Source organism: Oncorhynchus kisutch, linkage group LG17 (genome assembly GCF_002021735.2).
Source record: "Oncorhynchus kisutch isolate 150728-3 linkage group LG17, Okis_V2, whole genome shotgun sequence".
Classification (NCBI taxonomy): domain Eukaryota; kingdom Metazoa; phylum Chordata; class Actinopteri; order Salmoniformes; family Salmonidae; genus Oncorhynchus; species Oncorhynchus kisutch.
The window spans coordinates 40,341,313-40,355,227 of NC_034190.2; the positions used below are offsets into that span (position 1 = coordinate 40,341,313).

A 13,915-nucleotide genomic window follows, 5' to 3' on the forward strand; every position below is an offset into this window, starting at 1 on the left:
TTTTCCATTGGTTCAATTCTGAGATTATCTACAAGTGACAGGTCAGCTGACCCTGTTGTACCAGAAAGTGTAGCTGGTTCAGAGTACTGCAAGTTGGACCAGTTCTGGTGTTTTCCTTTGGCTTTTCCTGCTCGTCCAATGATGGTTGCTGTGTGTGGAATAACACTTTTCTGTCCATGTATTTAACAGTTTGTCCAGTTTTCAGATTGGAACAACCATGTTGTCTTTACACGTGGCTGCTGTTGAATGTTTTCCTCATTTGAACGCTCAACAGTATTACCTGTGTCATGGTTGAAGGCCTCTGCTCCATTTCTTGTGTCAGTTTGTGTCCATATCATTGCACGCGACATCGTGCAATGATAGATAGATTTGTGTCTGTTAATTTGTCCTTTTTGTCATTTACATTAGGAGGCTGATTCTCAGCAACAGCCCCTCCGTCTTGTTGATTATTTACTTTCCACAATCTTGAGTGATGCACCCTGACAATGGTGCCTCCGTGACTCACAAATATCACCACACCATCCTTTGCACTCTTGACAGTCAACTCGTTTGTAGTACACGTTGTTTTCAGTCTCGTACTTCTCATCGGTGGGTCGACGCTGTTTTACGTAGAGCAGAATTCTCTCTGAACACTCTCTCCTTCAGTGAATGCTTTTCTCGCTGCATGTAGTGCTGAAAGGTGCTGTCCCATCCATGTACTCACATTGTTCCCTTCTAGTTTTGGTGGCTTGTCAACAAGTACAGAGGGAAGATTATGGTTCTGCCCCAACACTAGTTGTTTTGGGCTGTAACCATGAACATTGTGCATTGAGTTTTTTTGCCATCAAAGCCCAATCTAGGGCTGTTTTCCAGTCACATCCATTGTCTTGCTTCACTTTCTGTGAGTGTTTGATTTATGTCTCTCCATTTCTCTATGGACTGTATGCAGCATTTGGCTTTACTTCCATGTTGAATTTCTCAGCCATTTCTCTTATTTCATTATTATTGAATTCTCCTCCATTGTAACTGTACAATTTCTGGGGCGGGCCTTGCACACTTATCCAGGAATGAATGAAGTGCTTGACAATTTCTCTGGGCTTCTTTGTATTCACAATGCTTCCAGCACTGAGGCATATGATTTGGTCAATCATGTGAAAGTACCACACACTATGTCCTATCTCATGTAGATCTACTGCTACTGTTTCATCGTACTTGGAAGCCAGTGGCAAACCAAAAGCTGGTCTGGCATGTCTCAACACTGTTAAATATCTGCCGTAGAATGGAAATACACTCATCATTATTCCTAGAACTGCTGAGTAATTTCTGAACTCTGTCAACTGTAGCATGTCCAAACTGTTTGTGACGTTTTAAAATTGTTCTCATGTTCTCTTACTGTCAGAATCTCCATGTGCTCAGTTTCCATCAAAATCTAATCTTTTACATAGACTCTGTAATGCCTTTGTCAAAAATGTTTACGCAATAGTGGCCTGAGGTAGTAAGTTCAAGGGTCACTGGTTGCTTAAACATCACTGCCTTGTCATTTTTTATGTCTAGTACAGCCCCTGCCTTCTTGAGGGAAGCTTTGCTTAATAGTACAGAGATACAGTGGCTTGTGAAAGTATTCACCCCCCTTGGCATTTTTTCTATTTTGTTGCCTTACAACCTGGAATTAGAATAACTTTTTGGGGATGGTATCATCTTATTTACACATGCCTACCACTTTGAAGAAAAAAAATATATTTTATTGTGAAACAAACAAGAAATAAGACTAAAAAACAGAACTTGAGTGTGCATAACTATTCACCCCCCCAAAGTCAATACGTCGTAGAGCCACCTTTTGCAGCAATTACAGCTACATGTCTCTTGTCTCTCCTCTATAAGCTTGGCACATCTAGCCACTGGGATTTTTTGCCCATTCTTCAAGGCAAAACTGCTCCAGCTCCTTCAAGTTGGATGGGTTCTGTACTGTATACAATGCTTTGCAACTATTTAATCTTTCAGCAATCTTTAAGTCATACCACAGATTCTCAATTGGATTGAGGTCTGGGCTTTGACTAGGCCATTCCAAGACATTTAATGTTTCCTCTTAAACCACTCGAGTGTTGCTTTAGTAGTATGCTTAGGGTCATTATCCTGCTGGAAGGTGAACCTCCGTCCCAGTCTCAAATCTCTGGAAGATTGAAACAGGTTTCCCTCAAGAATTTCTCTGTATTTAGCCATTCCATTCCACCATTCCTTCAATTCTGACCAGTTTCCCAGGTCCTGCCAATGAAAAACATCCCCACAGCATGGTGCCGCCATGTTGGAGGTGTTGGGTTTGTGCCAGACATAGTGTTATCCTTGATGGCCAAAAAGCTCAATTTTAGTCTCATCTGACCAGAGTACCTTCTTCCATATGTTTGGGGAGTCTCCCACATGCCTTTTGGCGAACACCAAAAGTGTTTACTTATTTATTTTCTTCAATCTCTGATGTGGACAGCTCCTTCAGGGTTATCTTTGGTCTCTTTGTTGCCTCTCTGATTAATGCCCTCCTTGTCTGGTCCGTGAGTTTTGGTGGGCGGTCCTCTCTTGGCAGGTTTGTTGTGGTGCCATATTCTTTCCATTTTTTAATAATGGACTTAATATCCCACATAGCCACATTAAAAGTTTCTGATATTTTTTATAACTCATCCCTTATCTGTACATCTCCACAACTTTGTCCCTGACCTGTTTGGAGAACTCCTTGGTCTTCATGGTGCCGCTTGCTTAGTGGTGTTGCAGACTCTGGGGCCTTTCAGAACAGGTTCATAAATACTGAGATCATGTGAAACTTAGATTGCACAGAGGTGGACTTTATTTAACTAATAATGTGACTTCTGAAGGTAATTGGTTGCACCAGATCTTATTTAGGGGCTTCATAGGAAAGGGGGTGAATAGGTATGCACACACCATTGCGAGGACAGTCTTTAACCCAATGGTAAGTGCTTTGACACATAGCACATGTTGATCTCCTTCCATACCTGTCCAGTGGATTTGTGCCGGGCAATGGCACTCTCGTCTGGTTGTCTTGACAACGTGACTTGTTGGTGCCTTTTCTCTGCTGCTCAGTGTAATATGCTGCATTTGCACTCTGTTATTGGCGCGACACCAAAACATGTTTTTAGTGCCAACTTCATTGAAGCAAATGTCAGCACAGTAGAAGCAGTCAAAGCTGTTGCTCCCTACCATCCAGACAGGCGGTATCTAGCAACTTGAAAGCTAACACTGCATCCTGGAGAACCATGTCTCCACCATCCAGACAGGCGGTATCTAGCAACTTGAAAGCTGACACTGCATCCAGGAGAACCATGTCTCCAGCATCCAGACAGGCGGTATCTAGCAACTTGAAAGCTGACACTGCATCCAGGAGAACCATGTCTCCACCATCCAGACAGGCGGTATCTAGCAACTTGAAAGCTAACACTGCATCCAGGAGAACCATGTCGTACTTGCGCATCCTTGCGCATGTTCGAAATCAGTTATGTATTCTGTCATTGCAACCCGAAATGTCTCAAGTAACACGGTCAAAGTTTGATTATGCCTCGAAGGCACGGCCTTTCTCTTCTTTAAGACACACAGAATCCAGTGCTCTGATCAACGTTCTCACACCGTCATCCTTGTTCAAATCCTCCACGGATATTTCCAGTGCTGTATCTCTCGCTCGTCCCTCGAGCGATAATACCATCGCAAGTGCTTGCTTTTTCTCGTCCAGATTAGTAACCTGTGTCCAGATTCCAACTTTCATACGACCTCTTCTTGTCGAAGCGAGGTGGCACATTGCAGTAAACTTTGGTAGCAGAGGATGGCTATTAACTTAAAATGACACAACTAGGTTCCAGTTTAACAACGTTTACTAAACCGTATTTTCACAAAACATGGTTGCCATTGTACTCAGACCAGGTCCATCAACAGTGAGACTACGACCAGGCGTACTAATAACAGAGTGACGTAGTGGCAGAAATATAAGGATACTGAAAACATGAACTTAACAGGTAGTGAGTAGCTGTGAATTTGTGGGTTGTAGTAGGAGACTCCGGCTGTAATATTTCACACCCCAGTGAATCTCCACATGATCAAACCTCTGCTCAGTCTCATGGAAACACAGCACACCAACACTCACTGGGTGTCGAAACCCAAACCCAACACCCCCTGATGAAATCCATCACATCCTCCATGTGAACACTGGGAGTGCTGCCATCATGCTGTTGCCTTTCACTCGCAGGTTCCATAACCATCCGACCAGCTCAGAAACTAGACCACATGACTCCAGCAGTGCTGCCTGTCACAACTGGCTGATGTGAACCCATCAGACGCCTGGACCCAGTGAATAGAGCAGCACCACTGGGCATTTAGACATCCACGGCTCAAAGGTTCAGTCAGGTCAGGCTATTTCTATACTCATTGTCTCTCCAGTGGGAAATGAGGGGAGGCAGTTTATCTCTGCCTAGTGTCTACCTCCACACTGGCTGCCATTTTGAACCAAGCTATTTTAGTTTGTCCACTCTCTGTGGACCCTCTATTCCTTTCCTCTGGAATCTTAAGACAAGTTGATGTAATGTGTATACAAAGCATATATATATATATATATATATATATATATATATATCAAAATAATAGAACTCACTGGGAATCGTCAGTGTGTGTGTCATCATTTGAAGGATGTTCAAGCTCGTGACAGTTTTCCAGTAAAGGAGGCTGGTCCCTGACAGAGGGAGACTGTGGCCTAATTCAGTCAGGCTATCTCTACTGATGGGCTGCCTGTCTCTTTCTCTCTCTAAGTCGAGGTTGTGTTAAATCAACCGTGAGTGTGAAGTCTCACGTCTGCCACCTGAGAGGGATTTGTTTTTAGATTCTACTGCAGCGTACTGTATTGGGCTCTGTAGGAAATACTCTTAGGCTTGATGACCCGGGGCTACATCGCTTTTTCTCTCTCTTACTATTCCCTCTTTTTCTTTCCTTCCATCTCTTCCTCTTTCTTTCCATCTCTTTCTTTCTTTCCTTCCTTCATCTCTTTCCTTCCTTCCATCTCTTTCTCTTTCCTTCCTTCCATCTTTCTCTTTCCTTCCTTCCATCTCTCTCTCTCTCTCCCCTTCCATCTCTCTCTCTCTCCCCGTCCATCTCTCTCTCTCTCCCCTTCCATCTCTCTCTCTCTCTCCCCTTCATCTCTCTCTCTCTCCCCTTCCATCTCTCTCTCTCTCCCCTTCCATCTCTCTCTCTCTCCCCTTCCATCTCTCTCTCTCTTCCTTCCATCTCTCTTCCCTTCCATCTCTCTCTCTCTTCCCTTCCATCTCTCTCTCTCTTCCCTTCCATCTCTCTCTCTCTTCCCTTCCATCTCTCTCTCTCTTCCCTTCCTCTCTCTCTCTCTCTCTCTCTCTCTCTCTCTCTCTCTCTCCCTCTCTCTCTCTCTCTCTCTCTCTCTCTCTCTCTCCCTCCTCTCTCTCTCTCTCTCTCCCCTTCCATCTCTCTCTCTCTCTCTCCCCCTTCCATCTCTCTCTCTCTCTCCCCTTCCATCTCTCTCTCTCTCTCCCCTTCCATCTCTCTCTCTCTCTCTCCCCTTCCATCTCTCTCTCTCTCTCTCCCCTTCCATCTCTCTCTCTCTCTCTCTCTCTCTCTCTCTCTCTCTCCCCTTCCATCTCTCTCTCTCTCTCTCTCTCCCCTTCCATCTCTCTCTCTCTCTCTCTCTCTCCCCTTCCATCTCTCTCTCTCTCTCTCTCTCTCTCTTTCCTTCCATCTCTCTCTCCGGAGGTGTTTTTATGTAAAACACCACAGCTGTCTGAGGACTGAAACTTGACTGAGTGTAATGGCGACGGGTTGTTAACAACAAAAAGGTGTGTATGTGCTGCCCATGGCGTGGGGCTCTACACACTAAGCCCATGTTATGCCTAGTGAAAATCAGGGCTGACTCCTCATGATAGGACACAGGGCCTCTGTTTGAATGGTGGGATGGATGAGAGTTGTGGACTGATCCACTGAGCTGCAGCTACTTCAGTCACATACGGACCTGTTGGGGGTCAGTCCGGTAACAGTTGTTTGTGTTTTTGAAGGAGAACGTAACATTGCAGTGCAGTCCCAATAGAAAAACATTTAGTCACTGATTTAATTGTAGTGTTTGATGTACAAAATCTCTTGATGATGAAAAAATATCATCAGAGGGTAGTCCTATCAATAACATCCCATTTCTGTATTGTAGTTTGATTAGCTACATATTCTGCATTAATGGAAGTACCACAAATATACCCCTGGCTGTAATGGCTCTCACTGAATCTGTCAGTCAGCAAAACAACGGATGTGCCATTGAAGAGAGGGCTGCTGTGTGTTTGTGTGTTGGAATATTAACTGAACAAGACAAAGGGTGGCTACTTTGAAGAATCTCAAATATAAAATATATTTTGGTGTGTTTAACACTTTATTTAGTGTTATTTCATAGTTTTGATGTCTTCACTATTTATCTACAATGTGGGAAATAGTATAAAATTTAAGAAAAACCCTTGAATTAGTAGGTGTGTCCAAACCTTTGACTGGTAATGTACAGTACATGTAAACAGGGGTGGAAAGTGACTGGTAGCAGGAATATAAATACTTATGGTAATATACTAGTGGTAATACAGTGCCTTCAGAAAGTATTCATACCCCTTGACATATTCCACATTTTGTTGAGTTAGACTGAATTCAAAATTGATTACATAGATGTATTTCTTCTCCCATGTACACATAATATCCCATAATGACAAAGTGAAAACCGGTTTTTAGAAATGTTTGCAAATTTATTGCAAATGAAAGTATTCACACCCCTGAGTCAATACATGTTAGAATCACCTTTGGCAGTGATTACAGTTGAGTCTTTCTGGGTAAGTTTCTAACAGCTTTGCACATAGTGCACATGAAAATCCAATGACAAGCATAGCCATAACATGATGCAGACACCACCATGTTTGAACATTTGAAGAGTGGTACTCAGTGATGTGTTGGATTTGCCCCAAACATACCGTTTTGTATTTAGGACATAAAGTTTATTTTCTTTGTCACATTTGTAGCAGTTTTACTTTAGTGCCTTATTGCAAACAGGATGCATGTTTAGGAATATTTGTTATTCTGTACAGGCTTTCTTCTTTTCCCTCTGTCATTTAGGTTAGAATTGTGGAGTAAATATAATGTTGTTGGTCCATCCTCAGTTTTCTCCTATCACCATTGGCCTCATGGTGACATCCCTGAGTCGTATCCGTACTATCCGGCAACTGAATTAGGAATGATGCCTGTATCTTTGTAGTGAGAACTTGTTGCATCCATCTACTAATAGGTGCCCTTCTTTTGCGAGGCATTGGAGAACGTCCCTGGACTTCGTGGTTGAATCTGTTTTGAAATTCACTCCTCAACTGAGGGACCTTTACAAAGTATTATTTGACATGTTTACTCCTGAACTAATTTAGGCTTGCCATATCAAAGGGGTTGAATAATTATTGACTGAAGACCTTTCTCAGGCTGTAAAAAAAATATGTAAAAAAATGTGGAAAAAGTCAAGGGGTGTGAATACTTTCTGAATGTAATGTATATACTGTACATGTAAACAAGAGTAAGTGATGAGTAGCTGCTAGCTAGAATTGCCACTGTGGTTTACAGGCTTTTCATGTCGTTTTCAGCCTCCCGGAGGTGAGTCATACACAAGGATCCAACCCCAAATGATGAATCTATTGACGCATGGAGAAAATCATAGTACCTTTTTGAGTTCTTCAGTAATTAGTCAAAACACATTTATTTTATTCAATTCATAAGGAATGATTCATATTAAAGGAATAGTTATTCAAATATGAAGTTAACACATTTTCGACTTACCGAGGCGGTTGTCGCTTCATTCACACAGAATGTCCATTATCTAGTTATTTAGCATCATCCAGCATATTCTGGCAAGTTTTTTTCCCAAGCATGTAGCAATGCTAATAGAAATACACTAGGCTGATTCGTAGCCTCCTTTTTTGAGTGAGAGATTTCCCAAGGTAAAGTTTGTTGTCTGCTGCCCTGGCATTCTCAGGGTCACAGTGAGGTCGGTGCATCTGTTTCTCAGGGAGTTTGAACCGCTGCAGCCGTTCCCACAGAAACTCAAATGTAACATGGGGAGAGAAGTAAATGCAGAACATGTATTCCTCAATTCCACATAATCATCTATTCACATCTGTCAAATATAACCCCTTCAACTTTTAGTTGTTGATACAGTAGGCAGCTAAGGTTGAAGAGTGGTAGCTAAAGTTTAGGGGGTACATGTATGAGTCAATGTATTATATCTAAATGTGAAAGTTACTCTGAAAAAGTGGGTTTATTAGTTCATGATAATAGATCACTATTGGTGTCAATGAGTATGCTGTTGAATTCAAACATATGATTTCACTATATACAGTTGAAGTTGGAAATGTACATACAAACTTGTTTTTCAATCCCTCCACAAATTTCTTGTTAAAACAAACTATAGTTTTGGCAAGTCGGTTACGATGTCTACTTTGTGCATGACGCAAGTAATTTTTCCAGCAATTGTTTACAGACAGATTATTTCACTTATAATTCACTGTATCACAATTCCAGTGGATCAGAAGTTTACATACACTAAGTTGACTTTAAACAGCTTGGAAAATTCCACAAAATGATGTCATGGCTTTAGAAGCTTCTTTAGAAGCTTTAGAAGCTAATTGGCATAATTTGAGTCAGTTGGAGGTGTACCTGTGGATGTATTTCAAGGCCTACCTTCAACTAATTGCCTCTTTGCTTAACATCATGGGAAAATCAAAATAAATCAGCCAAGACCTCAGAAAAAAAATGTAGACCTCCACAAGTCTGGTTCATCCAGCAATTTCCAAATGCCTGAAAGAACCACGTTCATCTGTACAAACAATAGTACGCAAGTATAAACACCGTGGGACTGCGCAGCCATCATACCTCTCAGGAAGGAGACTGGTTCTGTCTCCTAGAGATTAATGTACTTTGGTGCGAAAAGTGAAAATCAATCCCAGAACAACAGCAAAGGACCTTGTGAAGATGCTGGAGGAAACCGGTACAAAAGTATCCATATCCACAGCAAAACGAGTCCTATATCGACATAACCTGAAATGGCCGCTCAGCAAGGAAGAAGCCACTGTTCCAAAACCACCATAAAAAAGCTAGACTACGGTTTGCAGCTGCACATGGGGACAAAGATCGTACTTTTTGGAGAAATGTCCTCTGGTCTGATGAAACAAAAATAGAACTGTTTGGTCATAATGACCATCGTTTTGCTTGGAGGAAAAAGGGGGAGGCTTGCAAGCCAAAGAACATCATCCCAACTGTGAAGCACGGGGGTGGCAGCATCATGTTGTCGGGGTGCTTTGCTGCAAGAGGGACTGGTGCACTTCACAAAATAGATGGCATCATGAGGGAGGAAATGTATGTGGATATATTGAAGCAACATCTCAAGACATCACTTAAGTTAAAGTTAAAGCTTGGTCTCAAATGGGTCTTCCAAATGGACAATGACCCCAAGCATACTTCCAAAGTTGTGGCAAAATGGCTTAAGGACAACACAGTCAAGGTATTGGAGTGGCCATCACAAAGCCCTGACCTCAATCCCATTTGTGGGCAGAACTGAAAAAGCGTGTGCGAGCAGGGAGGCCTACAAACCTGACTCAGTTACACCAGCTCTGTTAGGAGGAATGGGCCAAAATTCACCCAACTAATTGTGGGAATCTTGTGGAAGGCTACCCAAAACGTTTTACCCAGATTAAACAATTTAAAGGCAATGCTATCAAAATTCTAGTTGAGTAAACCTCTGACCCACTGGGAATTTGATGAAAGAAATAACAGAAATAAATCATTATCTCTACTATTATTCTGACATTTCACATTCTTAAAATGAAGTGGTGATCCTAACTGACCTAAGACAGGGAATTGTTACTAGGATTAAATGTCCGGAATTGTGAAAAACTGAGTGTAAATGTATTTGGCTAAGGTGTATGTAAACTTCCGACTTCAACTGTACATCTAAAAACTCAAGCAAAACACCTACAAACTGTCTGGGGTACTAACAAATGGCCAGACAAGTGTTAAGACGGGCCAGGAGTGTTTTGGGGTGAACTTCCCCTTTAAACAAAGTAAACATCACAAAAATATTGTATTCTGAATACTCTGATCCTTTGTTTTGATTACAAAGCCCTGTCCAGGTCATTTGGGACAGCAAATACATGTTGTTCAGTCATTATCCAAATCAAATCAAATTTATTTATATAGCCCTTCGTACATCAACTGATATCTCAAAGTGCTGTACAGAAACCCAGCCTAAAACCCCAAACAGCAAGCAATGCAGGTGTAGAAGCACCTGTATCCAAGTTTCAAAGTTACAGCAAATACTTGTTGTTCAGTCATTATCCAAGTTTCAAAGTTGCAGCAAATACATGTTGTTCAGCCATTATCCAAGTTTCAATGTTACAGAAAGTACAGATCCATTTCCTTGCCTCTCTGGTATGAGGAATTGAATGAAATAGCTGTCATTATTCCTCTACTAGCAATCGACTCTGCATACAGAATAGTGATGCTGGGACTATTGTATTATACCTGCCAAAATATTGCATGGGCTATTGGAAATGCATAAAACCACCTGATTTCTGCTAACACAAGCACTTTAAATCACATTTTTCCTCTGCACACTCTTACCCCCTGCCAGATGATGAAGTGCTTTCTCCTGATGTTAAACGCCATTTTAAACATCATGGTTTTACTGCTTCTGTATGTCCTGAATCAGTAGAACAAGTCTAATGACTGATGCTGCTTTAAAAAACGGAGAATAAGCATAGAGTCAAGAGTGTATGGAAACTCCAAGAGCTACACACTTCACCTTGGCTTGTGTATGGGGTTACAAAGGCAATGTCACAGACGAGTCGAGGTGTGAAATAAATAAAAGCGGAAATAAATAATTCTCTCTACTATTATTCTGACATTTCACATTCTTAAAATAAAGTGGTGATCCTAACTGACTTAAGACAGGGAATTTTTACTCAGATTAAATGTCAGGAATTGTGAAAAACTGAGTTTAAATGTATTTGGCTTCCGACTTCGTGTGTGTGTGTATGTATTTACTTCTATTTTCTCCAACACCCTCACTCAGATTTGAAATTGACCCACACCCTCTAACCTTGTCCTGTCCTGTCCTCCCTCAGGTGATGAGCCAAGCAGAGTGTCAACAGAAGAACCTGGTCCAGTCCATCGAGTCCCTCCCCACGCGAGGACCCCTTTCCTGCCTGGACCAGGACCTCCTGCTCCTCAAAGCCACGTCAGCTGCCACCATGAGCTGCCTGGGAGAATGCCTGAACATCCTGCAACAGACCCAGACCCACAGCCAGCCCCAGGCCTCCCAGCCCAACCACACCTGCGGACCCTCCTCCGGTGAGTCCGCCACAGGCATCCCCCACCCCGTCTCCCCTTAGCCCCCGACAGCAGCTGCAAGGGCCTGAAAGGAGAACATGGTTCTGAGAGAAGCCTTACTTGGCATACAAACTAGATCCATGAGAGAGAATCTGGTACTTACAGGTATCCAAGAGAAAGAAGGAGAAGTTCCTGAATCTGTAGTTAGAATCTGAAGCGCTGTAAGGAGGAACTCTCTATCAGATTGCTATCGACAAAATCCAACTCGAACGTGTACACTGCTTCGGACAGAGAGCGCAGAGGTATGAACGCCCAATCGTTGCCAAATGTGCTTTCTTTAAAGATAAAATAATGGTTAAAAGTCTGGGTAAAATACTTGCTAGCATGAAAATAGGCATGAATGTCCAGTTCCCGAAGGAAATTGCAGAACGGCGCAAAATTCTGTATCCTATTTTCAAGAAAAATAGATTGAAAGGGAAACGAGTAGCTCTCGTCATCGATAAACTGTATATTGACAACCAGTCGTTCAGAGACACAAAGACCACGCGATTCTAAAAATCACAAAGATCTCATAGAGGAGACAAATAATGAAACACACAATTCTAGCCTTGTTACGGGATTGAATAATACAAAAAAATACAAAAAAAGTATATATATAGCTTTTCTATTTATCTTCAAATATAACTAATTGGAACACAAAAGCACATTCAACATGGCAGAGATAAAAACCCAGCAGATAGAAGGCACGGTATGTGTGGATGTATTGAGATGGATGGTGTGGTGTGTGCTTTTTGGTGTTTGGATAAGTGTGGCGTTAAGTGAATGAGAAAGGAAATGGTTGCATATCCCAGAACCAATGTCTGTCTGTGAGCAGGGGTTGTGAGAGAGCTTTCAATTTTGTGCAGATGAGGGATATAAACTCTGCAAAAAAAGAAACGTCCTCTCATTGTCAACTGCGTTTATTTTCAGCAAACTGAACATGTGTAAATATTTGTATGAACATAACAAGATTCAACAACTGAGACAAACTGAACAAGTTCCACAGACATGTGGCTAACATACAGTGCCTTGCGAAAGTTTTCGGCCCCCTTGAACTTTGCGACCTTTTGCCACATTTCAGGCTTCAAACATGAAGATATAAAACTGTATTTTTTTGTGAAGAATCAACAACAAGTGGGACACGATCATGAAGTGGAACGACATTTATTGGATATTTCAAACTTTTTTAACAAATCAAAAACTGAAAAATTGGGCGTGCAAAATTATTCAGCCCCTTTACTTTCAGTGCAGCAAACTCTCTCCAGAAGTTGAGTGAGGATCTCTGAATGATCCAATGTTGACCTAAATGACTAATGATGATAAATACAATCCACCTGTGTGTAATCAAGTCTCCATATAAATGCACCTGCACTGTGATAGTCTCAGAGGTCCGTTAAACGCGCAGAGAGCATCATGAAGAACAAGGAACACACCAGGCAGGTCCGAGATACTGTTGTGAAGAAGTTTAAAGCCGGATTTGGATACAAAAAGATTTCCCAAGCTTTAAACATCCCAAGGAGCACTGTGAAAGCGATAATATTGAAATGGAAGGAGTATCAGACCACTGCAAATCTACCAAGACCTGGGCGTCCCTGAGGTGGGAGACTCTGTCCATAGGACAACAATCAGTCGTATATTGCACAAATCTGGCCTTTATGGAAGAGTGGCAAGAAGAAAGCCATTTCTTAAAGATATCCATAAAAAGTGTAGTTTAAAGTTTGCCACAAGCCACCTGGGAGACACACCAAACATGTGGAAGAAGGTGCTCTGGTCAGATGAAACCAAAATGGAACTTTTTGGCAACAATTCAAAACGTTATGTTTGGCGTAAAAGCAACACAGCTCATCACCCTGAACACACCATCCCCACTGTCAAACATGGTGGTGGCAGCATCATGGTTTGGGCCTGCTTTTCTTCAGCAGGGACAGGGAAGATGGTTAAAATTGATGGGAAGATGGATGGAGCCAAATACAGGACCATTCTGGAAGAAAACCTGATGGAGTCTGCAAAAGACCTGAGACTGGGACGGAGATTTGTCTTCCAACAAGACAATGATCCAAAACATAAAAGCAAAATCTACAATGGAATGGTTCAAAAATAAACATATCCAGGTGTTAGAATGGCCAAGTCAAAGTCCAGACCTGAATCCAATCGAGAATCTGTGGAAAGAACTGAAAACTGCTGTTCACAAATGCTCTCCATCCAACCTCACTGAGCTCGAGCTGTTTTGCAAGGAGGAATGGGAAAAAATTTCAGTCTCTCGATGTGCAAAACTGATAGAGACTTACAGCTGTAATCGCAGAAAAAGGTGGCGCTACAAAGTATTAACTTAAGGGGGCTGAATAATTTTGTACGCCCAATTTTTCAGTTTTGATTTGTTAAAAAAGTTTGAAATATCCAATAAATGTCATTCCTCTTCATGATTGTGTCCCACTTGTTGTTGATTCTTCACAAAAAAATACAGTTTTATATCTTTATGTTTGAAGCCTGAAATGTGGCAAAA

The 13,915-nt window shown here is 41.8% G+C and overlaps 1 protein-coding gene across 1 annotated transcript in view; it reads left to right on the forward strand.

Annotated features, from left to right (window-relative positions):
* The window catches only part of LOC109907665 (oxysterol-binding protein-related protein 10), a 143,518-nt gene that overhangs the window by 80,737 nt on the left and 48,866 nt on the right, over positions 1–13,915 (forward strand). The window contains exon 6 of the mRNA XM_020505763.2: positions 11,169–11,394. Coding sequence (XP_020361352.1) covers positions 11,169–11,394 — 226 coding nt within the window. The remainder of the gene's footprint in view (positions 1–11,168; positions 11,395–13,915) is intronic.